The 26980-nt window shown below is 45.0% G+C and overlaps 1 protein-coding gene across 3 annotated transcripts; it reads right to left on the bottom strand.

Annotated features, from left to right (window-relative positions):
- Positions 1-621: 621 nt before the first annotated feature.
- On the bottom strand, positions 622-26980 carry GPR137B (G protein-coupled receptor 137B). Of its 3 annotated transcripts, XM_080388932.1 has the most exons (8): positions 26772-26976; positions 26474-26612; positions 17130-17179; positions 11806-12028; positions 7870-8023; positions 5679-5803; positions 2700-2824; positions 622-1230 (listed from the first exon to the last, which is right to left on the bottom strand). In XM_080388932.1, the coding sequence occupies exons 1-8, from the start codon at positions 26840-26842 to the stop codon at positions 1119-1121; spliced, it is 999 nt and encodes a 332-aa protein (XP_080245058.1). In that variant the 5' UTR covers positions 26843-26976; the 3' UTR covers positions 622-1118. The 3 variants fall into 3 exon arrangements, with proteins under 3 accessions (XP_080245058.1, XP_080245057.1, XP_080245056.1); XM_080388931.1 differs by having other exon boundaries at positions 7870-7924; positions 26474-26980; XM_080388930.1 differs by having other exon boundaries at positions 26474-26975.

Below are 26980 nucleotides of genomic sequence, written 5' to 3'. Positions count from 1 at the left end.
TTGGGGTTCCTGCTTGCCTTAGATTAGTATTAATTATTTTTAGGCTTGTTAGGTGCAAATGTCGCATCCTGGAATGGTATTTATCCGTGGCTTACACCACAAACTATCAAACTTATCCCTGAACATACAAGGCTGAAACAGGGCTCTGCTGACCTTCTGCTAGTTGGGTAGAATTTATCCTCTAGGTCCGCTTGAGGTTTTTCCGCTTTATGTATTCCTGGCTCATGTTCCCAGACTATGCTTCCAAGGTTTTTAATAAATAGATACGTATGTACATCCTGTTAGATTTATCCATTCCCTGGCTAGGTATTTGACTTGCTCTTTTAGAAAGTACACCTAGAAGTGATTGACAGAAATGATAACATCACTTCAATTTTTCAAACTTACAATTTTTCAGCCTGTTCAGCGGGTCACAATGCTCCAGCCAGTGCAGATGCCAATCTCTACCATTCTGAGACTGCCCCTATCGCTGCCGATCCTGCGTTCTTCTAAGAAAGTAAGAAAACGGTGTGTTTTGAGATCATAACTAGAGTATGGATGACTTTTAGCCTCCAGCCATCTTGCCGTACTGAGTAAGCAGTGGTGATCCAAAGAGTAAATTGCGCTCTGAGAATGTAGCAGTAACTTGAAAAAGACATTATTTAATCGGGTTGATATATTTCCCTTACAGGCTTTTATGTGCATGTAAGAATTGCTACTGTCATGCAGCTGAACAACCCATTCATGCGTTTACAGTATATTCAACGTAATCATGTATTTCTAACCTAAGACAGTGTAAAAATAAAAATACTTAGAAAATAATTATGCCATTTCACTTCATGAAATTTGCTCTTTTAAAACGAGCATAAAATGATTAAATTACACCCTCTAACAACTCCATTCAAAGCCAAAAATACCGTGGCTTAGAACAAGGTATTAATTGGGACAGTCTTCAAAGTTTAAATCATTAGCTTATACTTCTTGAACTATGAAAAGCTCGTGGCAAAGACAAGTTCTTCATTTATCTGTGCATAGGAGCACTTCTAAAAACCAAAAGGTGAAGAAAAATTGCTAAGCTTTGTTTTTCAGAACATCTGGTTTAATATTGGAATGTCCTAGAGTGCTGCAGTTGATTGAAGTTATAACGGGCTTGGCCGGTCTGTGTCCAGTGCTGGATCTTGTTGGAGGGATCCTATGTAAGCCATGAAGCTGCTGTGCTGGTGGCCCCAGTCGTAGTAGTCTGGAGAGAAACTTAAAAGGAAAAGAGCAGTGTGAGTGACTGGCAGGCTGGTTCTGTGGATACGTGGTTAGTGAAAGTGGGCAGAATGTAATTGCCTAGAGGTAGTTCTCATGCTGAAATGCAAAAGTAAAATAAAACCCTCAACCAGGTTTTGTTTTTCTGATCTGTTCATTATTTTGACTCGGGCGTTCTCAACTCATTCTCTGTGAGCTGCTATTCCAGAAGGCGTTTGAAAATCCCAGCAGCAGCGCTGCTGATCCCTGCCAAGTCGCGTCACTGCGAGGGCCTGTCAGTGGCAGAGCTCACCTCCCGTGCCCACGGACGGGGGCAGGTGCCTGGGAGCCGCTCTGGCCCCTGGCCTTTCCACGCGTGGCTGGTTTGGCTTCTGCTGTTCCCGGCGCAGCTGGTTCCCTGGTGGCTCCCTGCGGAAGGGAGGGGGCCTCTGGCTCGGGGCTGGCTACCAGCCTGGCACCGGGGGTAGTTACGGCATGAAAAACTAAGGCGGGGGTGGGACGATTGATAGCCGTGAGTGCTGAATATCCTGCTTTATCAGATCCTGGTCTGGGCTTAGAGACAGCGACTGCGCCATCCGGGTGAGTGATGAGAAGGAGATGTGGGTATGTTAGCTATGGTGAGCAGGTTAGCCTTCATTAGCAGATAATTGATTATACTAATTACTACTAGCATAGCATAGATACAGGAACAGCAAATGCATGACACGTGACTGAGCCTCCTTTCAGGGCAGGACAGTGCCCTGGCAGTGCCCTTCCTTCTCTGGATCGGGTGCTATCGCTCTTGTTCTTGCTGCGAGCTGCTCCCTCCCGGAAGGGAATCCTTACCTACAGCCCACGGTTACACGGAGAAAAGGGGCTTTTCATGCCGGGTCTGGGTTCTGTGGGATTGCAGCGGTTAGGCGGATTCAGCAAGCGGGAAAGCAAACGCCCCCTTCGTTTCAGGCAACCCCCAACACACCCAGCCGTGTTGCAGGGCACCCGAAGTTGAGAGGCTGCTCGCTACCACCCTCGCAAGCTGCTGCCTGCGCTGTCGAGCTCTTCGCTGCTCGCCCTGAGGAGGGAGGGAGCCGGGTGTTTAGGCTGCCTTGCTCGCAGCTGAAACTAAATAGCACGTCTTAGGTCTTAGGCCGCTCTTGGAAGCAGCAGAGGGTGAAACGTGCAACCCATGTTTTCTCAAAGAGCAGCACGCTTTTACGACCCTTAAATTACATAAGCCTTTTCATTCTTGTGTCTTTGCAGCCTCTGTGGGGCCCTTGGATCCCTACCGTCTGCCACTCAGTGCTGCCTTTCCACCTCCCCCTCCCCCTTTGCTTCCCCTCGCCCCCCGGAATTTATGCAACAGCGCTTGGAGCTAGATGATTTACATTAGTCTTCTGGCCCTGTGGGAGAGTTCCTCCTCCTCTGCTTTGGGAAGCGAATTCCCGTTACGGGAAGCCAGCGGTTCCCTCTTGCATCTCACATCTCACCTGCCCTGTGCCCCCTGTGGTGCAATATTCCATGCTAGATCGTCATCGCTGTCGTATCTGCGCGGGTTGTCAAAAAAATAAGACCTGGGACTGAAGCCATGGCTTGGGACCATTCCTGCGTTGGCCTGAGGGAAGGGAAACCTCAGTCAGTACTTGCAACAGATAAACCACTTGGTGCCTGACTTCTGAAAGAAGCCACTGAAGACTCACCTCCTGGTTTCCAAAATCAAATAGACAATTTGCTGTGAACAACAGAAATATTTTTGCATTTTCTGTTTTTCTCTACCAGCACAGTGACGGTCTGCTGATCTTAACGGCTTTTCCTTCCTTCTAGCTGACAGATATGACCCATTTCTGAAACCACCCTCCCGTCTGCACGTAACCTGTCTGTGCTGAGCTGCTGTCCACCCTGGGCACTTGGCGCCTGCAGCCAGCTGACCCGAGGCGAGCAGTGGGGAAGCAGCTGAGGAGCTGAAGGATACAGAACACCTAAACAGGTTTGGGTTTACCTCCCGCATTTGTAACCCCCCCACACACACACTGCGCTGCCTCCCCTGCCTCAGGAACTGATCGTGCTGAACCTTGGCGTTCTGCTTAATGGAACCACGGCTGAAAAGCCCTTGAGGACCCCTCTGAGCAATTTCGGTATCTACCCGCCCTACGGTGCCGTGAGTGTGAAATCCCAAGGAAAAGCCCTTTGATAAAACAGGGCAAGGGGTGTACATGTAACTCCTTCATTTACAAAACATTTTGTTTTTATTTCCCTACGAATCAAAACAGGAAACACGCAAGATTCAAAAGGTCAGTTTGATTCTGGAAACAGTGCAGAGGGACATCAGTGACCAAGCTGGGCCTCTTCCACTGATCCTCTGCTTCCACCCCCCAGGGAACAGGGTTTCCTGCACCTGTGTGTGGATAAGCTGGGATGACATCTTCTTGGCCTTAAGCAGGAGAGCAGCTTAATCTCCCTTGCGTGTTAGATGTGAAATAACAAAGTAGAAATAACAAAATAGAAGTAAAAATAGGTCTGTCTGTCATCTTCCCCTTTCCAGCGTTCGTCTGGCTGAGGTATGGCAAGGCAAAGGCCCACGCACTGCAGTTACCCTATGTCAGCACCAAAGCAGGCTGACAGCTCGTTCCAGGCTATAAGCATCCATGGAGTGGAGCTTTACATTTCAACAGTGCTGAACTCAGGCTGTCTCTGCTCAAAATTTTGGGTGTCTGAATTCCTGAATGAAACGTAAAACCAAACAACAACTATTTCTTGGGATTGTTCCTTATTAAAAATAAAGAACATTTTGGATTTTTACCGAATCAGAGGTGTTACGATTTTTTTTTTTTAATTAAAAGAGGGTTTGTTTTCATTCTAACCCCGTGCTTTCTGGCTAAAATTCTCAACCACCGGACCATTTGATACTGAGCCGCTGTGCCAGCGGGCCTGCTGAACGCACAGACTGAAGTCCAATGGCCCTTGGTCTCCCTCTTGTGGCATGCTCACACTGAAGGTCGGCTTTGCCCTGCTGCAGCCTCTTCCTTCCTTCTTTCTACCATTGTTGTTTCTGGTTTTCCTCTTCCCGTGATACTGTTTAGCACAAATATTTGTCTTGTGTAGAAAAAAAATCCACGTATGGCCTATCCACTACGACAGAGAATGTCTACTCTAAAACAGGTATCCATGGAAGAAGGGGTGTCACTGAATGGATCTCCTGCTGTATCTTTATGAAGTTGGAGATTTAGGGCTTTCTCCAAATCACAGTGCAAAAATAAAATGTCGTATGTGTTACTGCAGTGCTCTTTGTGAGAGAACACTGCCTGTTCCACTCCGTTTGAGTAGGACTCCAAGCCTATACGTGATCAGCATTTTGAAAGGAGAGACTAGGCCACATCCCCTATTTTCATACTCTTGTGAATCTCGCAGACACTACCCAAACCTGACCACCAGGTCTAGCTTTACTAATTTACTAAATAAAAGCCCTTTAAATAAAATGAGATCTCTCGGTGGTCACTTTTTTAGAAAAGCAGCACCACTGGACTGTACTCAAAAACATTTAATCCATTTGCAGTTCTCCTGGCTAACTCCTAAGCAGGAGTGGGGCTGAGATTTTTTTGGTGATGGACGCTGGGGTCCATGGGGTTCCTTAGTGTGATGTCAGGTATTACTTCCTTGTTAAGCTTGGCTGTATCATTGTCTCTGAAACCCACAGGTGAGAACAAAAACCATCACCTTCCCTAAAATGTTATTCTATTAATTGCTTTTCTTACTTGTGAATTTACCATTCACATCCTTCTTGGGGAATATTAGCTTTGGTTTGTTTGGCCTACAGAAAGAGACATCACCTCGGTAATCCTAGTGCAGGGCTTACATTCCCCACGTGCCTGTCAACCAGCATATCCTATGCTAACCCAGACCCGCAATTAACTACCTAGATATTAAGGATACTTACAGGGAATTATTCTTACAACTCACTCCTTCATCTCTGCTCTGCTGAAATAGCAAACAAAAATGTCAGCCAGTGCTTGTTGTGGCTACTGGTCTTTGACATGAAGACAATTCAATGGGTACAGGGCTGAAAGAATTCGATCTGTTATTTCCTTCATACAGTTGAACAGTTAGCATACAGCCATTTTCACTGCTATGTGATGAAAGATCCCAAGTTTGGATAACAAACTCCATTTCCACCTGATTCCAGTAAAGTACTGTATTAACTCGAAGGGAGGATGTCCCTAAATTTAAGAAGTTTCCTGACTTAAGGTGAGCTGCCTGAGAAACACCCTGTCTTCCTTCTGGGTAAATACAATGAATTTCTTTCATGAGGAGTTAGTACAAAGAAGTAGGAAGCTTGGGTTGCTTTTATTCTGCCAAGGACACATTGAAAAAGAGAAGTCAAGATGTAAAGAAGCAAAAGCTCCTTCAGAAGTTGAGCCCTCCAGACCTGCCTGGACATTATAGTAACAAATATAGTAATAAATTCCACTTACTAGATCTTTTGTAGGGTTTCGGACACGGAAGAAATACACAACCAAGGAAGTAGGCAAGAGCTCCCAGATGAAAAGGATCACTCCAAACACTATGTAACCTGCATCTCCCAGCTGACATTTCAGATCTGCCTGTTGAAAAGCCAAAGAGGAGTGTTTAAAAATAAAGATGGCAGGTCCTTTAAAGGTGCAGGAGGCAACATGTCTTTTAATGAAGATTTATATTTAAGTGACTGAAATGCTTGACAACACGGCCAGAAATTCCAGTCAGTAAAGCCAGATTAACCTGGCTAATGATTAAAGGCATACTAAAAAAAATCATTATGCTATCTTGTTTGGTACGTGACTTCCCTTTCCTTCTACCTTCCCTCCTCTTTCTTCCTCCTCCCGCTGTCTTTCCTTCGGCAAAATCAAAGTTTCATGCAGGGGTCTTCCCAGCCTAAGAGCCTGGCAAGCAACTATTAATGATTAAGTGATCAAATCCAGGTAATAAGAAACTAGTTTTCCAGTCCTTTTCCAGCTGGGAATAATACATAAAGGAACAATCAATACCCAGGTCATCAAGGGCATTGCTGGCAATCTGGCTTTTAAAAATTAAGGCTCGGATCCCTTCAAATTGGCGTACGTTGTTAGCTTGAATAACCATGATGTTGCTGTAGCATTAACTTTGAATTTCTCTCTAGATTTCCCCTCCACCACTCACCACAGCTGCAGAGGGCAAATCTGGTCCTTCCATGTGTTTTGTACAGAAGAGAAAAGGGTAATGTGTCTGACAGGTGACCTGAGGCAGCACCACAGTACGAACATCAAGCTGTTCTTTTAAAAGTGACTTTTGATTCTGGTACCAAATTGAGTACCTGCCTCTTTGTTCCAGGCTCTTTACGTACAGCTCAAACCATTTACCCTAAAATCCAGGCAACCCTCGTGTCGCAAGTCAGATCAGATGTTCAAAACCCCATAGTAGTGACCTAAGGCCTGAAGCGTTCCAATGAGCTCCCTGTGAGCAACCTCTGCCTCCATGGGGGAAATGGGACCAAATATTCTGGCCTAAAGTTCCAGCCCCTGCTACTGCAGACTGTAGGAGTCAGCACAAGAAGTGCCCCCTGCAAGGGGTCAGCAGGAGCAGCAGCAACGCTCCAGGCCCCAACAAGAGAGAAAATGTTTGATTCACGAGATAAGTCACAACCTAGCGCCCTTCTGCCTAAACCTGTGTGTTCTATTTACGCGGAGTGGCAACACCGAGCTGCGCTCCTCTTTACACCGCAGCAGAGCTGATTAGTGGTCCCTTGACAGACCTTACTCAACTAACTCATAATGAGTTCCTCTGGGCAATCCTACCCTACTGTTTACCTACTTCTCATTTACAGTTTTGTTTACTGCTCAACAGAAAATTGTTAATGGCTCCAGGTTTGCTTGACCGCTTTGGTAACACAAGGCCCTTGCGTGGCTGGCAACACTGCTTTTGGTCTGCAGGTGCTTGATGAGAGCGTGGGGAGATGTCAGGTGTCTGGGATTTTGAGGCCAAAAAAAAATATGCTCATGGTCCAGACCCAGCCCTGCCATTTTTCCTAGCCCTGGCAGAGCTGGAAAACTACTGGGACCTAACTCCCATGCTTCACAGCAGAGAACGGAGCCAGATGCCCAAATTTCATAAAATTCAATGAAGAATCCCCTGCTATTTCCTTTAGTGTTATTATCACTGTTAGTTTTCAATCTGAATCGTCACTTGCAATTAAAGGGTGGGAAGAATCTTAGTCTTATCCTCAAACTACAAAGTTATTCTGCTAATGACAGAATCAAAGTAAGTAACTCTGTAGCCTGGGTGGCAACAGGAGATTTGATGATGACTCCAGGACTGAGCACTTCAGTGGAATCAAGTACTGTTTTTCTGCTTCTCCAAGTACAGTACATTCTTTCTAATGGACAAAACACCTGTCTTTTTTAATAACAGGCCTTTTTTTTAACAATAAAACTAAGGTAAATAAATGATTGATTATTTTTTTACTTATTTGGCTAGCACTGAGGGTTTTTTTGCTCCTTACGCTGAAATTACCAGAAATCTATATTCCTGGAGCAAAACGATCTCAGTGCATGGAATAATAGAATAAATACATTAATTCGTCTTGTCATAGTATTTAGGAAATCAGCCATCACATAAAGAATGAGTTTTTCTCATTAGCAAATATTTTCATACTTGCCTGATCTGATACGTTGTACCAATCATAATCAAAAGAATTGACTTTCTTGGTCTGGGAAAACGATAAGATGAACAAGTTGTAACAGGCTCGTGAGGTATAAAGTAGTATAACAGTCACTCCTATGCTTGTCACCTGACAGACTGATGAGCCCTGGAAGAGATTTTAAGCACAAGTTATTATTCATACGGGAATAATATTGAGGATAACATTGCTTTGTGTGGACTTTGGGGGTTGTCATGCTACTCTGTCTAACGCAACTGACTTTTTCTCTTTCTTTCTTTCTTTCTTTAATCAGCATATCCTATGCTATATATATTCCTGTGTTTTATTATTCCAGTAGTTTACAGCAATGGTAGCAGTTCCAGCCCTTACCAAGATGGGCTGTGACTATTTCCTACAACTTATTTATTGTACAAATGCTATATTCAGGGTAAGAACTACACTTGGTATCAGATGGAGCAAGAGAACTCAGCCTTCAGCTGTGCATTAGCTATAGAGCACCCTGTATCAGATGCTGGCATGATGCAATCTTGCGTTCTTTTACAACTGCTTGCTGTGCACCTATTTCCTAAGTACAGAGCAGACCATAACAGTCAGCAGTTAAACGCAGCACAGAGGAACAGAACATCCTGCCTTACCTAGTGTCAACACAGAGAAGACAAAGTGGAAGCTCAGCCTATAGGCAGAGGGACTGTGGCAGGGCAGTCTGTGTGTGGGAGCGTGGGCACAAGGGAAGGAATGAGACTACAAAGCGTGAAATCACAACAGTTCCTAAGCCCTAGAGAGAAGACCGGGCAGAGCAGGGGAAAGAGCCTTATCCAGTGAGAGGAATAAGTGAAGGGTGGGGAAGGTCACCGGGGGAGGCTAAGACACCAGCACAGGAGTTGTAGCAGCAAGAAAGGAAGGAATCCGGGAGCCATGGATACAGAGACCAGTGTGAGTCTGATCACAGAGGCAGGCAGATGTACAAAAATAGGACTGGCTTTGAAAGAAGCTCAAAGTAAATTCTGTGCAGTTGGCTCTGAAATAGCGCTTTACATAGCCAGAGGGGGAAAGATGGGTTACAGCTCTGCATGCTTTTAGAGGAGCAAGATACCTTGCAGTCATTTGCTTCACTGGCCCTGCCCTCTCCTTCTCCTGGCAGAGACCCACACCACCGGGACGGGCTCCTCTCATCTATGTGAGAGAGAGAGGCCAAGAGGGAAGCTGCTTCTCCCCTCACAGGACCTTTTATACCAGTGCAGGAGGCTGGAAGGTCTGCACCCTGTTCCCTCCACTCACACACTCCGCTTCCAGGCTGGCAGCCAAGGAGCAGATGTCCAAAGCGCTGTGGCAGGTAGAGCACAGGCATAACTGCATGGCTAGTGATGTACCGGGGAAGTCACCAAGTCACCATGTCCTGAATCCCTGGCCCTTAGGAGCCTACCTGGGCCCCTCTGCTGCTCACTCACGCTGGCGGCTGTTGTCCCTGCGGCTCTGTCAATCCAGCTCCTCAGTCTGCGCTCCCTGGTGAGCGTCAGTGAAGAGGAGCTCAGGGAGTAGTCAGAAAAGCTTGCAGAAAACTAGCTTGCCTGTTTTCCCAGCAAAATAATACTGATTCAGGGAACGGTCAGGCTCAGGAGTATTACAAAACCCCCAGTACAGTCAACCTCTCTGACTAAATTGCTGCTTACAACACGCTGGAACTGCCACCACGCACCGGGACATAACCTGCAGCCCTGTCAGCAGTGAGTCGGGAGCCTGGTGCTGTGTGGAAGTTGAAGGCAGACGCATGGTAGGCAGTGGTGAAAGCTGTGGCAAGACCAGCAAGCAGGAAATGCCACAAAGAGGAAATGTTTGCCAGGGACTCCTCTGTTCCCTTTTGGTACTGGCAAGTCAGTGATGCTGTCATGGAAACCGAGGGCGAGAGAGCAGGGAGAAGCTGCTGACGGGCACATCCCATGTCCCAGATCGGTGGTGTTACAGACTGGGGAGAGCACAAGTGAAGAGCAGAACAGGGTCAGTATTTCCCTATACAGGTTTCCTTACGTCGCTGTCATTCTTGATTAGTTAACAGTTAGATATGCTAGAGATTTAACAAACTTCAATCCCACCAAATACAAAAAAAGGGGGTAAAAGTGTCATGGTTTTGCCGCCAGTCAAATCAACTTAGTGGCTTGGGGAAGGGAGAGCGCAGCAGTGAAAGTAACGCCAGAGGAGTCCTTTTTCAGTCACAGGCCCCTACCGAAAAGAGGGGGAGCCCTGAGCTGGTAGCATGGCCCACTGCGTGATGATGCTTCTGGCCCGCACAGAACTGGCCCAAGCTGGTATCTTAAGGGCAGGGCCAGGCACCTCCCTGGTGCTGTCGTAGCCTTGGCACAGGGACCCCAGCCACCCCCCCACACCAGGTCACAGAGGCGAATGTGTTTGGGAGATGCAAATAAAAGGCTGCCAGTACCGATGCCTGTCTACATGCACCACAGAGGGTGCGTTATCGCCAGCACTACTTCTGTCATATCACTGCAGAGAATGGATTTTCTCCCTTTAGCTACTTTTTTCAGCACAACAGTAGCAGATTAAACCAGGATGTTTTTCCACTGCCAGCTCCAGCCATCTGTATCCCTAAAGTACGTGCAGTCAAATCCTACTGGAAGTCCCCAGAGGAACTCCCATTTCAGGTCAGCAGAAAGGAGCAAAGCGCTCTTTAATTCTCATTTCCACATTCAAACTTCCATCGGCTCCGTGTTCTGTCCTTTCCTGTCTGCAATAGTATTAGAGTTTGTTTGGGTTTTGTGAAATAGCTTGAAGTAAAGAAGATCAGGTTTCCTGCAGGAGGAGGAAACGGAACAAAGTGATCTACCAAAACCTCCCTTAGGTTAACACTGCTTTGTTACAGAGATTTATGCTTCTGTGATTTGCAGCAGTAGAAAAACTTTTCTTACTAGTAAAAATAATCCATTGCCCATGCCCTTTGGTCAGCAAATGACAGGCTTGAAGGAAACAAAACAAACTAAGCTGTGTTTTTAAATCTTGTATTCAGCTTGGTTGTTGTGCAGTATGGCCAGATTTGATTAAACAGGAAAAGTACTCCTTTCATCTGATTAACTAAATGGAGAGAGGAATTTTATTATCAGATTTTCTAAATAGCAGCTGAAACTTACTTTTTTTTTTAGAGGTTTGTTGTGGTAATGTGCTATTTGTTAAACTAGTAATTTAAAATTTAACTATCTACTGCAAATGCACGGACCTTTGAAAGCTCTGTTTCATTATTGATAGACACAAAACGTCTTCACTGATTTTATAATAAACGCTGCGTGCTTATGTGATGTTCCCCAGTGCCTTGACCACTGAACGTGTCCAAAGCTGTAAACCTAACAATATTTCTTTAAAGAGCATTTTGTAGAGTAATTGGAGAGACTTACTTCCCCTTCTCCCCATTTGGCTAAATTATAATGTATTTTCTTCTAAAATTCATTCTCATTATCTATAGGACAGGTAGCAAATGTATGAAGGGAGATTCATACTCCCCTGTCTGGCTTATCTTCAGCATGCTGCTACCTTAAACAGTTACCTTAAGCAGTCAATAATTTCACAAGCTGAAGGATCCCGAAGTACAGACCACTTCTATGTAGCAGTACTGAAATGAAGTGGTCTCCAGCCAGGGACCTGGAGAAAGCAGTATCCGCTTGAAAAACAGCTGTGAGAAACTCCAGTCAATAAATTCTATAAGCTCTGCCTCAAAAATACATATTTTGGGGTCACTGATGTTAGCCAAAGGCATCCTTGCTGCCACTTAATATTGAATTCATATAATAAACAGGATGGCCAGCCAAACGTGAGCTGTGAAGGTTTAAGGCCTCCAGCTTCAGGGGATCTGAAGAACTGTGTGGCTTTGCTTTGCACTGCCCTTGTCTCTCAGAAGGTACTTGAAAAGAACTGAAAATGTACCTTACCTTGGACTCCAAGTAAATGTTGGCTAAAGACATCTTGGAAATCTTATACAGGCAGATGGAGAGTGAAACAGCGCACAGCACAAACAACGTGTCATTAATTGCCACCCGGACAGAGACAATGACTTTTCTCTCTGAATTCTGTGTCCTCACCAATACTGCACATGTTAAATTCACCAAGAGGAAGAGGAGACTTATGAAAAGAGAAGCCAGGTAGAGGGGCAACCTGGGAGAGTGAGGAGAAAACAGTTTTAGCAACATTGTTCAGCAAAGTGTCAGTCATGAGATGGAAGGTCCACTCTGAGCAATGAAAGCTGCACGTGGCGGACTGCCACAGCGACCAGCCATCTGAGCCCAAATCAAAGCGCTCCAAATTGCTGGAGAGATTAACTTGGCTCATTTCAAACCTGTTTTTACAGTTACACAACAAGCTTTAAGTAAAGAAACTAATACCAAGCAGCAAAACTTGGAAGACTGTTTGCAGCAGAAATACAACAGCACAGTACTTAAATACATACGTACTTTCTTAGAGCGTGCACTTCATAAACAGCGCAAACCCTCTCACTGCTCACTGACAGGAGAAATCTCACAAAAGGTTGAGTTTCCTGGAATGGACTGGTTTTGACTCTGGTTTTACCACCCCACCACCGCCATGAGAAGCATCACTGACTGCTGATGTTTGCCATCAGATTTCGTATTAAATTAGGGAAGCATCTAATAGTAGTTAAAATCTCTGAATTACTGGTTCCCCAGCATCTTTCTTTGTCCCTTTGCCTAAATAACTGGGGCATGGGCAACCTCTTAGAAGAAACACCAAGAAACTTAAATAAGCATATTGATTCTGGGTTGGCATTTTGCCATCTATGCTGGGCAAAAGGTTCATTTCCACAACCACAGGAGCAGAGCTGGAAGAGAAGACTGACAGACAGAAGCTCAGAAGTTGAACTGGTTTTCTCCATCTGTTTTTTCCCCACCTACCCAGCACTGAGCCTGCAGTGTAAGTATACCACATGCTCAAGGAAAGCTGATTCTAATTCCTCTTTACTCCTACACGCAGCTGTGGAGCTTTTCACTAATTTTTTTTTTTTAAAAAAAGAAGGCATGTTTCCATTTCAGGTGTTTGCTTACCTCAATATCATTGCTGACCAAGACAGTTACTGATAAGGGTCATAATCTGCAGTCACTGAACAAGAGGTTTTGGCCACAGCTTTTCATGCCTGCTGGAAACTTTGAATTTGGCCAACAACAAACATCTAGACTGTCCCTGAGGAATCCAGTTCTGATTGTTTAAAAATACTTTACCCAATGGTTATCTTCTCCTTTCGCACATTCATATCCTTTTTGATAGCATTAATACAGCTACAAACCTGAGGCATAGCTGGCTTCTTTTCAGAGGGCAAGGAAAGAAGGGGTATATCTTTGAGACCTTTTAAATGTGTTAACAGGGAGAACTGAAAGCCTGAAAGTCCCTGCCTGTGAATCAGCGCCCTTCTTTCCAGTTATATCTGGCAGTGATCGAGGATGCTGCCTTTTCCTTGCCAGTCATGGAAATTCCCTCTCAGGGAGAAGATTCTGCTTATTCTTAACCTTCCAGGGCAGGGCTCTGTTCTTAGGATAAGCAGCTAGAGGCAGTTCCTTTAAACCTCACAGTCTAATGCTGAAAGCCCTGCAGTCCCGAAGCTCCTCTCTCACATGGCTTCCTCTGGAGAATGCAGTTCCTAGTTACAGTGGTGGTACATTTACATACCAAGATCTCAAAAGTCTTTAAGTGGCAGTCATGTGCCTTCCTTTTGTTCCCCTCCCAAAGTCTAAAGATTTAATAGTCTCATCTTTGCTCCTCTATTGTAGTGCAGGTAAAATATTCTTGTGGGGTTTGAGCTTATGAGGAAAGGTATGCTCTGGCATGCTGCCCACTTGCAGGACAGTAGGTACATGCTCTCTTTTTGCTCATCTTAGTCAAGGGGACCTTCTGCTTCAGCGCAGTCTGCATGCCCTTGGTGCTGGCTTGCAAGCAGCAAGGCTTAGAGGCTTCCAGGTCAGGCTTCTCCTTGATGGAGTTTAGGGAAAAAAAAAAAAAAAAAAAAAAAAAAAAGCACTGTCATGCTCTCATGCCCACACGCTCCCGTACGTGCCAGGGTGAGCCGTCATGGCCAGTCGGTTGTGCAGCTCTTCACATAATGATCTTCCATCCCCCTTATTGACATGATGTGGCTGGGGAAACGGCTGCCTGTTTTGACAATAGAAGCCTTGTTGCTGGACTTCTGAATAAGCACTGGTGGAGACGCAGGCTGCGTCTCTCAGGGCAGTTTTAGGGTTTCTGCAGCTGCAGAAAGCATCCCTAGCTCATTTAAAGGCAGAACGTATCCTTACATCTCAACTACAAGGGCATCTACAAGGCACGAATAAGCATATGGGGCTTTTTAGAAAACAGAAAAGTAGGGTAGGAGAGGTGCTTCCAGATTGCACCAGTGACTGTTCAAAAGCCTGTTGTGCCTAATCCCCACTTTGGAGCTAGTCCCTTAAAAGGAGCCATATGTAATCTGGTTTGACTGGGGAAGGCACATGCCAGGGTGTTCTGTTCTCTCTGTGTCAGGCTGGATGCACCCTGAAGTTTTCCTTTGAGCTTAAAATCAAACTTCAGATGAATGCTGTGAGTTTTGCCTTTTTCACCGTGAAAACATGAAAATCTGTTTGAAACTACTGCATTCTGTACGTGGTTTCCTCAAAAACCATACAGCGTCTGAGGCTTGTGTGCTAACAAGGTGTGCACACACAGCACTGCAAGCCTCATCCAAACCCAGTGACTGTAAGAAAACCCCAAGCCCAGGGAGACGTGCAGAAGGACTCTTTAAATATGAAGTTGGTCTGGCACAGGTTTCACCTTGAGCTCTTTTGCCAGTGACAACATCATGAAAGCTGTGCTCAGTAAAGCTGACTTAATATTCTGGATCTCCGATAGGATTTTATCAGCTTTTTCTGTATCTGAAATGATTCTGATTTCTGAGACCTCTTGCCCCGTTTATGTTGCCATTATTGACTGCAGAACTGCCAATACCAGACAATAAGGTCTGACACTTCATTAATGAAAATGGGGAGGAAAACACCAAAAAGTGAACATCCAGCAATGAAGAAAGATCAAACTCAGTAAGTGCAGACTCCAGCCCCTGTCTGCAGGCCAGCCAGCCATCTTTCTATCAATCATCATCCATCTCTCCATCAGGATTTGAGCAACCAGATCTAATGAAAGATGTCCCTGCCCATGGGACAGGGGTGGGACTAGATGATTTTTAAAGGTCCATTCCAATCCAAACTACGCTGTGATTCTATGATCTTTCATGAGCCTGTTACAATTAAGATCCAGGACCTCAGCTGTGGGCGTGCACGTGTTACAGCACCCCACTTGCCCTGTGTAAGATAGAAACGAGGTCAGCTTTATTTACATGGCTCTTTTACACAGAGTAACCACATCCATGCTAAGAGATCTAGATATTAAAACAAAATACTACTGAAGTCTTTCATCAACAGACCTGCATAAGACAGAAAAGGCTAGACCAGATCCAAGAGTGATCTGTGTTAGAAATGCAGGAGGCAAGAGTCTGGGTGGACACGGAGCTGTTCTGGGGAGGGTAGTCTGTGCATGAATAATTCCAGTCACAATACAAAAGTGTTTAGGAACGGAAACATTCCAAGAACTACATGCAGGGTGCTAATGTAGTTACTTCACAGGCATTGACTAAATATCACCACAAGCATTGACTAAGTATCACAAGATCCCTTTGCTTGAAGAAAGACATTTTCAAGCTGTTTTCAGGAATAAAGCCTTGCCACAGACATCAGTAACAGATGAGGTTCAAAGCTTCTGCCTCTCATCTCTAGAGCCAGCCAGGAACATGTTCACGGACCTGCCCCATACCACCCTAACCTGCAGCCCAGGCTTTGTGCAAAGCCATCCTCTGTTCCTCTTGCCTATGCGTAGCATCAGGGGCAGGCACACCTGCACTGGGAGCTGGCTGGGGAGCTGGCTGGCGTGTGCTGTGCTTGTCTGCCTGCCCATGCTCCTGGATTTCCTTCCCACAGAAACCAGAGCGCAAAGAGGGGTGAATGTATTTGTATGCCACAGCGTTTATCAGGGAACATCCAGATCTCACCCCTTGTGGTTTGGGATGCGGCCAAGGTATATACACAGACCGACTAACTTGAAAGCATTCCTGAGGCCACCAAAATAGATGCAAGACTCTCTGTTCCCACCCTGACAATTTCTGCATCAGCTGCGGTTCAGCGTGGAGTCCACATCCCTCAGCCAGCCTTCACACTCTGCACGCCCCGTACCCTCACCAGCCCGAGCCCAGCCCACCCCAAGCCTGCTCTCACTGTACTGCCATTCTACCAAACATGGTTGCTGAAGCACTTGTTCCAGACGATCGCCTCTCCGGCTGTATCAAAACCCTATTGGATACCAAACCTTCCAGGGCAAGGAAAATGTTAATATTTGATCTGTTGACACAGTAGTATGTTCTCCTAACAGTCAGCAAGTAAGAGGTCAGATTTCAGTTTCAAATTAGTGTTTTCCTACCCTGAATTCAGATGATACAGTCTTTCTTTAGAATGGAGACAACTCCCCCCACCCCCACCGCCATGTAAACGACTTTGCCTGGCTGAGGTTTTTAGGTACTGCCACAATAAACATTAATTTACTGAGCTTCCTCAGCTTTCTGGACATTACTGCCCTTTGGGGAGCTTTCAAGTAGTTCCTGACAATTTCTGCTGCTCCACAAGATCCCAAACAAATCTCTCCACCTAAATGTAAAGCTACCATAACCTTAACCCTACGGAGTCAGGGGAGGTTACCTGTGAGCTCCCAAACACATCATCAAGCTGAATCCATTCACTCTAGCTCTTCCCCTTCACAACTCTTCTCTCAAACTTTTGAGTCTTTTATTACCACTGACCTCATGGATTAATACATACCCAGTCCCACTCGTTCCTGCCAAAATAAATACATCTGCTACCTCTACCAAAGCACTGGATCTGAATTCACCTAGCCATACAAATGTTAAGAACCTGTAAACAAATCACGAGGGTGAGTGTTTTCTGCTTGCATTTGAAAAAATATTTGCCTTTGAAATATGTGAATGTCTATAAATTGTGTTGTGAAATGACAGACTTTTAAATGTCATAGGAAGAAGCTGGCCTCAGAAGCATCATCATAAAACATTGGTATATAAATATGAATAGCTGAGATAAGCCACAAGTTATAAAAGATGTAGTCTTTCGCAAAAAGCATGGCTACTCTTCTTTACCACATTAGATATTTCCACAGTTCTTACCTGTATTTCAGTAGTTCTGGGGAATATTTTGACTTAGCTTTGAAAATCACCTGCAAAACATAAAAATATTGCATCAAACATAGGATACATGTTAAGTAAAGAAAGACACTGTGATCCACAGGAATCCTGTCTCACAGGTCACAAGGCATGTAATGATAGGTTTCATTTCATAACAGATTTGCATTTATTGCTTATCCATGGCAGGCAAGCTCTAAGCAAAGTATCAAAACCACTCAGTGGGTGATCACAATGTTCTTGTATACAAAATGTCTACACCTTTATTTTCACTAACTCTGGCTTGGGAATAAGGTCCTTTACACCAGTATTCACAAGAGGACCAATGCCAGTATAGTCATAGAGGCAAGTAATTATCAGGCTCTTACATGACCGAACAGTACATCTCTCACATAGTCCACCTTAAACTGGCATGTTGGGTCAGATGCGCCGCTCGCCTGAAGAGCCCATCACAGTACCCTGGCGTGAAATCGGATATATAAGTTTGTATCCATGTTATATTGCCCAAAGGATGCTGTTGAGAATCAAACTCATTATTTTACTGTGAGGTATTATTTGGCTTCTGTTGACTGTCTGTTCACTATGCAACAATATGTATTTTTATAGAGAGGTGGCTCAGGCCCAGTAGTTAGCTTGCTGTAACAGAAAAGGCAAAATAGTGACATGTTTTCTGTAATGTAGCTAGGTATATCAACCACAGTTTTTTAACCACCATCAGAAATTATACAAAAATACATTAGCATATTTTATATCTTATTTGTTAAAAAAATTACAGGAAAGCATCACCGATTTTTTCTAAGCTAACATGGTTTCCAAACACATGGTTTACAAATGTCCTTTTAAACCAACACTGAAGCACACTGATTGCTATATTACAAAAAAACACATGCTGTATGACTTATTCTGGGTTGTTTCCTAATCATTTTCTCCTTGAGTTATCCTGCCTTACCCATTTAACTTGGTTTTGCATGCCCTTTAGTATAGCTTGCATAATATTTGCTATGATTATCATGCTTTCCCAAGGAAACAGGACTTACATGATCACTATGTATGTGTAGGCATGTGTCTGCCTGTCAACCTGTTATCTGTCCCCCCACTAATCTTAAAATACTCCATTCAGAGAACTGACGGAAAAATACTTGAAGCATCAAAGACATGATCCTTTTATCACCCTTCTGAAAATTAAGGAAGCAACAGAAGTAAGGAACTCTATAAATGCACCTGATATACATGACCTCTGTCAGGAGAACCCTACATAGTGATCCTACGCATCATCCAATATGAGAGTCTGCATAGCAAAGTATAAGAAATGCCCCAGTTATGGAAGCAGCTGAAAGTCAAGCATGAGACATAGATCTGGAGAAAATCAGGCTTCACTTGTTCCAGTGCTCCTGGAACAACTTGTCATTTAACTCCTATTCACCACAAACAGCTGCCTTGACATGGAAATTATTTTTGTGACGCACCAGCCTGCTTAGCACTAGCTGAACCAGCAAAGAACACTGAGCTTTTCAGCAGGCCCTAGAAAAATTAGCTGAGAATAAAATTGAAAAGTTGGTGGTGGTGGTGGGGAAATATCTAAAAATATTCTGCAGCCATTGATACTGTTTTCAAATAGTTAACACATTGGGCAGTATCCCTCGCAAAAGATTTTTGTGATTCTTTCTCCAAATTCCTGGATCATGAATTCTCATGGGAGTTCAGGAAGAAATTTTGTGTTGTTTTACTTATGTGCTACTGGAAGGAGAGGTACAAGAGGCCTGTGAATGTTCTGCATTTCCATGGTGCATAGAGAGGGGCTGTCAGTTTTTAGAGAAGACGTGGGGTTCAAAATACTTCATGCATGCATTTTGTACAAGACTTACCGCCTGTTCTGCTTATTCTAGAAGAGACTGTGGGCAAGTGGGAGGGAAGAGATTCCTGACCTCAGTGAAACTAAACAAGTAAAACTTGTCTCTAGGGCCATTCCACAATCCTCACCTGTTCTAAGTAGCGCTTACTCACACATGTTGTACCGTTAATTTTGACAGTTTTCAGGAGCTGGACTGAACAGAAGTATTCAGAGCCGGTGCAAAGAACTGCACAAGACAAGCAATTTGCAGCAGGCAATGAGTCGTGCTGGGTCCACACAACCTAGAAAATTCATAAGTTCCTGAATACCATCTCCTGTGGTTCCTCCCAAATGATCCACTCATCCATCTAATGTCACAAAGCAGTCCCATCATATAAACCAGTCCAAGGCTGGCCTACCAAGCAAAAGCTCCGTGGATAACTTATCTAAAGTCAAACACAATGTTCCTGCAGCAGACCCAGCAGGATCTCCAGATGTGAGATCACCAGAACAGCTGTTACTGTGATTCTACATTTGCTGGACCTGTCCCAGCAGTGAGCCCTGGTGGCCAAGAAGACCACTGGGACCCCGGGGTGCGTGAGGGGGAGCGTGGCCAGCAGGTGCAGGGAGGTGATCCTGCCCCTCGGCTCTGCCCTGGGGAGGCCGCACCTGGGGCGCCGTGTCCAGGGCTGGGCTCCCCAGGTCAAGAGAGATGGAGAACTACTGGGAGGGTCCAGTGAAGGGCTAGAGATGATGAGGGGACTGAAGCATCTCCCTTAGAAGGAAAGGCTGAGAGCATTTGGCCTGTTTAGCCTGGAGAAGAGAAGGCTGAGGGGGGATCTTATCACTGTTTACAAATATCTTAAGAGTAAGTGTCAAAAGGATGGGGCCAGACTCTTTCCAGTTGTGTCCAGCAACAGGACAAGGGGCAACGAGCACAAACTGCAACACAGGCAGTTCCACCTGAATATGAGGAAGAACTCCTTTACTCTGAGGGTGCCAGAGCCCCGGCACAGGCTGCCCAGAGGCTGTGCAGTCTCCTTCTCTGCAGACATTCAAACCCACCTGGACGTGATTCTGTGCAACCTGCTCTGGCTGAACCTGCTTTAGCAGGGGGTTGACTAGATGATCTCCAGAGGTCTCTTCCAACCTTTCCAACCCTGAAAATTCTATGATTCTGTGATAAAAGCTTCTGAATTTTATCAGAGAAAAATGACCATTGAGAAAGAGAATTAACAGTTTAGAAAATGGATGCTACATAGAATGAAAGCCACAGCATACGATGTGGACACTTTCACCAATTCACTGCCAGACAGAAACACAGCTGGCCACATTCTGCCACCTTTGCTTAAACACTGATGGGGCCTTAGTTCATGAAAGCAATGTGATTGTCACAGAATAAAAGCCTGTTCAGTGGGAATAAGGATGTCAGAAGCTGATGTCAATACACCTTACATGCGTGGGTGCAGCTTTTTGCTTTTAACAGTCATTTAGCTCGAGACTGGTTGCTCAATGGCCCCTCCCCGCAACAGCGTGGAGAAAGCTTCCAGTCAATATCTGAGTCATCTAAGCAAGTCTTCCAGCAAACCAGAGCAAACCAGGCTGTTCCTAAGAATAGATTAAACAGCAAGCAGAAGGCAGACTTCTTTAAAAAGACCTTTCAGAGAACCCCAAGATGAACAGCAACACAGAAAACTCAGTGAAAGTCCCTACTAATTTTCTGATGTCTGAAGGGTTACTTTCTTTTCTTAAAAGTATTTCCCCTTTTGCTTGTTCTTTAAAGGAGAAATATCCTGTTTTGACTCCTTGTTTTTGCCAGAGGACTAGAAACCTCAAATGAGATTCTCACACTCCCTCCTCCACCCCCCTGAGGTATATGTCTGGCATATAAAAATGCAGCAGTACAAAAGGACTCCAAAAAGTCCTTCATACAGCCAGGGAAAATTTCTGTTGCAGGAACTGATGTAAACAGCAGACCTCAAAGACATTTTACCAGGCCCCAGCAGAGGAGCAGGGGGGTGGCACAGGAGCCCAGCAGCAGCTCGGTTGCAGAGAGCTCTGCAGAGCTGCTGGGCAGCTGAGTACGCAGACAGAGCCAGGCTGCTGTAGTTTAAGGGGTTTAAATCAGGAGCCACTCCAGCCCTGTAAGTATCAATGAAACAGGTGTCAGAGCCAAGGCACATATTCCCAGAGCAAAAGAAGGAGAAAATCTCACTGGAGCAATTTTCAGTCCATGCTCTGATATAGCTGTGCTGATGTGACAGCTGGCACAAACCTCCACTGGACCCCTAGTGCTAGCTGATCAATTCACTCTTACAGGAGCTACAGCTCAGCTTACCAAAAAGCCTCAGGTATGTGTTAAGTGCTTGTGCACGTCTCAAGCTGGCCCTCCGCACAGGAATGAAGTTCAGCTGTATTTACCAGTTCTTATTTCAAAATCTCTATAAGGAACATAGCACGTACTTTTCCTTCCCAGTTTCTTTCACCACTGCCTCTCTCTTCCTCTGTCACACTGCATGTAAACTCTTTGCACCCTGAAAATACACCACAACCTCATGCAGGCCCAGAGGCCCTCACCATCAGCACATATACCTTTCTTCTGCTGTGTATCTTCCAGTCCCAGGCCCTTTCTCTCTTTCTCCCGTGTGCATTCTTTCATTTGGATCAGATTCCCCAAAATACGCAACTTTCCCCTCTGCTCTCTAGACTCTGCATGGTTTATAAGGCCTGCAGACATGGGCAACATAACTCACTACTGCATTCAGTCTTGTGTAAATTGGTAAAAATAATCCTGAAAGGACAGGGACCATTGTGGGGCTGGCAGCCACAGTAAACTTGCACGTGTACGTTCCATATATCCAGTTATTTTCTAAGACACATGACCTCATTCCTCATGTCGGGTGCTGACAGCCTGCCAGTCTGCTGCAGTTGCAATTTGTCTCCTATAGATCCAACACTGAGGGCAATGTTTTACGCCAACCGTATCTGCTAGTGCTTTACCATCTGTAGTTAGACCCCTGTGTATTTCTATGTACATCTAAAGCATGCTTTAAATTAATAACGTTTTATAATATATGGTGTATTAATTTCCACTAAAAGTAAATCTTTCTCCTACATAAAAAGCTCTCTCTGTTCTGTCACTGGTGGTATTACTTTTGAAATGTTATCCCCGGTAACTAGAGGATGAAAAGTTCTCTTGATTTTGCTCCCAGAGCTAATATGTGTCCCAGTTCCACTGAGATGCATCTAACCTCTCCAAAAGCCTTGTGCTGGTTTTACCCCACCCTGCCAGGTACTTCCAGCACGGCCAGCTCCCCTCTCAAGTGTCTTGCTCTGTACCACTTCTCTTCTTCTGAAAGTCCCTGACTTCATCAGCCCTGCCTGGGAGGCAGGGTGAGCTTCTCAGTCTGAATGCCACAGAAAGGGGAAGATGGTTAAGGAGGAGGAAGAAGAGGTAAATCTGCCTACCAGCCCTTCTCCATCCATACAGCCTCACAGTTCCCTAGCTCAGCACCACGTGCCCTAGGCCCTTGAGAAGTTCCCAACCTGATGATTAAACTTACAGCCTACCAAATGGTTTGCTGTGCCTGGCCACAGGGAAGGCCTGGGATTTCCAGCATCCCCTACAGCTCACTGACATTGGCCCACACCTTGTTTTTTGAGTCCGTAACCCTCCAGCCTAGCCTCCCTTCTGCTTCGTTTGTATCCTTTCCCCAGGGAAATGCCAGGTCTGAGCAAACAGGACAAGGCGAAGCCAGCCCTTCCCTGCCCACCCCTCACTCACGCTAAAAAAGGCAACTTACTACTTTATTTCCCAGACCTTCTTTACAGTTTTGCCCACAACACTGACCGTAAAGCCTGAGGACTCACCTCAGTCTGCCCTTGTCAGGGCCAGGGAAGATTTGGCTAGGCAGGACATAAATAAAAGAGTGCCTGAGTCCTGGGATTCTCCCTGTCTGGAGTCACGTAAAGTGGAAAATATATTATTTGCCAATTTGCAGTCTTCGTTTTATCAAGCAGCAAAATAAACCCATGGGAGCTGCAGGTGTAAGGCAAACATATCTATGGGCTTTTTAGCCTCTGTAGGTGGAAAGGCACACTTCAGCTCTCTATCTGATGGATCAGTATCAGGGAGCTGCTCCGGCCTGGTACAATGCAGTTATTAGCTGGTGCTGCGCTACTGTTTTACAAAAGCGCTGCTGGATCTCATTTCACTCAAGATTTATTTTAATGGTTTCTAAGTAGACAGACTTATCCTAAGAGGGTAGGTCACATTATTTTATTTTTTTTCTTCAGAAGAGAATGCATAGACACAGAATTAATAAATTTAGTGCTCTCATTAGAAACCACATGTATTTTCTCCAGCATGGGATTTCTGAGAGGAGCTAATATTATGCAAGCCTTATCTGCAGCACCCTTTCTATTCTGCCCTAAATAGAGCATCAAGACCTTCGCAAAGGACCCTGAACTTGGCTCTTAATCCAGAGAATCTTTATTCTGAGTCAAAACTCTTTTGATGGTAGCTTCCCCTTTGTTCACATGTCCCCTGCTTCGGCAACCTACCCTAACATATTACAGCTCCTTTGGCTCTATCTGCTGATGGTGATGCTCAAGTCTGGGAACAACCCCTGCTGCACCAACGTCATTGTGGCTTATGTGTCTTGCTACACATAAAATAAAGCTGAAATTTGTGTCCCAATTGCTTTAGGATACCTATTAAAAAGAGAATAGCTGTGGCTAACATTCTGTCAAGTTCAAAGGTGCTTATTATTCTGAAAAATGCCCTCGGGCACTTGCCAGATGAGTTTTTTTGTTTGGCCAGGAGGATTTGCAATATTTTTTTAATCACTTTTTCTTCTCACATCTGTGTCTAAAACTTTTCCTAGCAGTGCCATATTTAGAAATGGTGGGTGCTGTACAGCAGACAACAAACACCTGCAAATTTCAGAGACCCATAAGGTTTCTTTCAGTCCTCTGTCCCTATACTATAGATAGACCGCTTCTTTCCCTCTAGCTAAGTAAGCACCAGGTCAATAGTACGGTTTTCATGCAATGAGACACAGCTGCGGACCCTTCTTGCCTGCCTTCTAGAGAAAAAAGGATAAAAGTTGTTTCTGAACAAGTCTGTTAAGTTATAAGCCATTACTGAAAACAAAATTCTCTCTCCCCACCCCTTTCACACTAGTTCTTGCTTGCCTACTGCGGAAAGCTAGATGCATATTTAATATACAGTCTCAAGAAGATGCTGAATTTCAAGCCAAACCACCTCTCAATGGTTAGAAGTAAAGAATTAATAACAGCGATTTAAAATTTGTGCACTTATTCTGTGCCTTACATTATATTCATACAATGACTGCTTGTATTTCTTAAGACTTTGTTTTGGCTGGGGAGATATTTGAGATGAGATTTCACTGGGAGCAACCAGCTCTAAAGCAAGCAACACTACTAATAATATGCCTGTCTACAGTGACCCACGGTCTTTAAAGATTATGACGCACATCACAGACTCTGAAAGTCCCTTGCAAATATTGTTGCAAAAGCCTCAGAACAGCTCTGCAAGACATGTAACCATTGCACTCTTTTACAGAGGGGCTCAGCAGAAGAATGTGAGGATTCACGATGACAAAGCAGAAATTGTCTCAAAGGCAGAACTGATAGCCTTAGCATTTTTTCTGTTTCCAGCCACGGACTTTACTTCCTGAACAGTATCAGACAGCAATGACAAAAATAAGTTAAAAGGACATATGTGTGCACTCTGTATGGTCTCTTTTTAGATCTTCCTTAGATGAAAGAAAGCAGTTACCCACAACAGTAAGCCCCAAGTGCTGGCACTCTGATGCACAGAGTGCAGACTGCTGTGCCCCCCCCCCCCCCCCCCCCCCATGCTCACACCAACTTTGCCAGCCTCGGCTTCTCTTGGCAAAGAGATGCTGCATTCTGCCTCCAGACTTCCACAGCAGCCCTGCGTGTGTGGCTGAGGGAAGAATCGGACCTAGGGCTATGACTTAGTCCCAGCCACTGTGATGGGGATGGACTGTGCGATGATGGACATTTGCCCCTGGGGAACCACACCGTTATCAAATGACTCTCACAATAGCTATGGGATAAAACTTAGGTCACCACATGCCTGAGCTGGATTTGAGTACCATCTAGATGAAAGGTTCCTGTAATCCTTTAATATATCTCAAGTCCCAGGGAGTGGAGTGGGTTGAGTTAGCAGGTGTTTCAGACACTGAATCCAGAAAAGTAAACCCAAGCACAAAACTGTGTACGTGGTTCCAAGTATTTAATACCCTCTACAACTCAAGTGATCCTCTTAGAGCTGTCATGCTTACTGTTGCTGCTTTTTCAGCTCTGGGATGGCAGCTTTCTAACACAGCCTGACCTCTCCAGCCAGGATGTTCAGAATTGAGAGGCCCCTAATCGCCACAGAGCACTGTTAAACACTGTGGGTGCTACAGAAGCACCCAGATCCAGGCACTGAGCTAGTTCCAAGTGGGAAACACAGCAATCCCCAAAGCATCCTGAGCACAGCCAGGGGTGCTCCAGGGCAGGCTGGTGCTCTCCTGGCCAACTACCCCTGCACTGGGAAAGCAACAAGGGTCACCTGAGTGCAGGCTTGGCTTCCTGCTCCAGTCATCGTAGTGGGATTGAGGAGATACAGAATCCAGTCCCTGCCCTCCCGCAAGCTTCCTGTGGGATCTTAGGCAAGCCTGACAGCCTTTCTTTGCCTCAGCATGCCAATATCCCGTCCTGCAGCCCAGTGCCAAGATACCCAAGCTCCCCATAAGTACTTCTAAGCAAGTCTAACTGCAGCAACTCGGAGTGCTGTGCAGCTTAACTCACCTGGCTGCTCAGCTGTCCACAGCACAGATACACTCCCAAGACCTCTTTCTGAAATGCAGATGCTATTTCCTTTACCCTGCTATATAGCTAATTTACCTTTACATCACAGCATCCTTGAAATAGAGGACATATTTGTAATACAGACCATTTGGGTCTGCAGTAGGACTCAACCCACAGTTTTGACTGTGATACACAGAATAGAAATCTCGCTCAGGAACATGTTACTCAACTTATGGAAAACTGGAGTGGGGGGTTGCCAGTAAAATCAGAAATTACAATTCTGACTGCACACAAGCCAGGAGGTGTATTAAGTCTGATAACAACAAGAATAAAGAATAATAATAGAACCACATTTTGGGTGTCCAGGTTTCAAGCTCTCCTATACATTTTCCCCACGACCTTAAACTAAATTATATCCATTTAACAGACAGTAGATTATTTGCCATTCCTGAAATGATCACTTCAAGCTCCAGTTTCATTGTAACACTGATCACTTGCATATAAATCAAAAGTTAAAATTCCCAACTAAATAACTGATATTTGCTTTTTGCATTGCCAAGGTACCTTTGTAAATTACATTTTTCTTATCATTCTTACAAAATCGTGCTTTATCATTCTGTCAGATTTAATCGACCAAATATCTGTTGCTTACCTGTGTGAAGTAAAGATTCATCAGGGTCAGGGTGAAAAACTGGAGGCAAACTGGGAAGCAATAGAGAAGCCAGAAGATGAAGGGGCTGAGAGAATTTGCTGTGACAAAGTCTTTGAAGTAAAATGAAAAGAGCACAGTCCTAAGAGAGGCCCAAAACAAGCACAGAAACAGAAAGACAGTTTGGTAACTGAACCTCTTGTGCCTGTAGTGAAGGACCAGCCAGAGCTGGACATAGATGAACACAAAAAGCAGTGAATAAAAAACAGTATATACAATGGTCAGCCCCAGCTTCACATACGGAGGGACAGCTGGCGTCAGGGTCGGCGGAAGGGTGTCATTTTTCAGTGGGTCCCACTCAGGGGCCTCCATTTGATATCAGGAATCGTCAGAATTATTTATTAAGTTTGGCTGCCGCTGTTGCCTCCTCCTCCTTCTCCTTTCATCTTCCTACAGCATAGGAATCAAGAAAATGAAAGAAAACAAGCTGCACTTCCTCTTTGGCAGCTC

This window comes from Falco punctatus (assembly GCF_963210335.1).
Source record: "Falco punctatus genome assembly, chromosome: 5".
Lineage (NCBI taxonomy): Eukaryota > Metazoa > Chordata > Aves > Falconiformes > Falconidae > Falco > Falco punctatus.
Note: the sequence above shows the minus strand (reverse complement) of the source record. Positions and strands in the feature narration are given on the sequence as shown.

Excerpts from the sequence above, each read along its gene's own strand:
- GPR137B (XM_080388930.1), bottom strand. The coding sequence starts at position 26,842 with ATGGAGGCCCCTGAGTGGGACCCACTGAAAAATGACACCCTTCCGCCG. Across the intron at positions 5,804-7,869 it reads CAACGTATCAGATCAGGCAA|ATCTGAAATGTCAGCTGGGA; the intron begins GTATGAAAATAT and ends TTCAACAGGCAG. Across the intron at positions 1,231-2,699 it reads CCACAGGGGGCACAGGGCAG|TTTCTCTCCAGACTACTACG; the intron begins GTGAGATGTGAG and ends TTTCCTTTTAAG.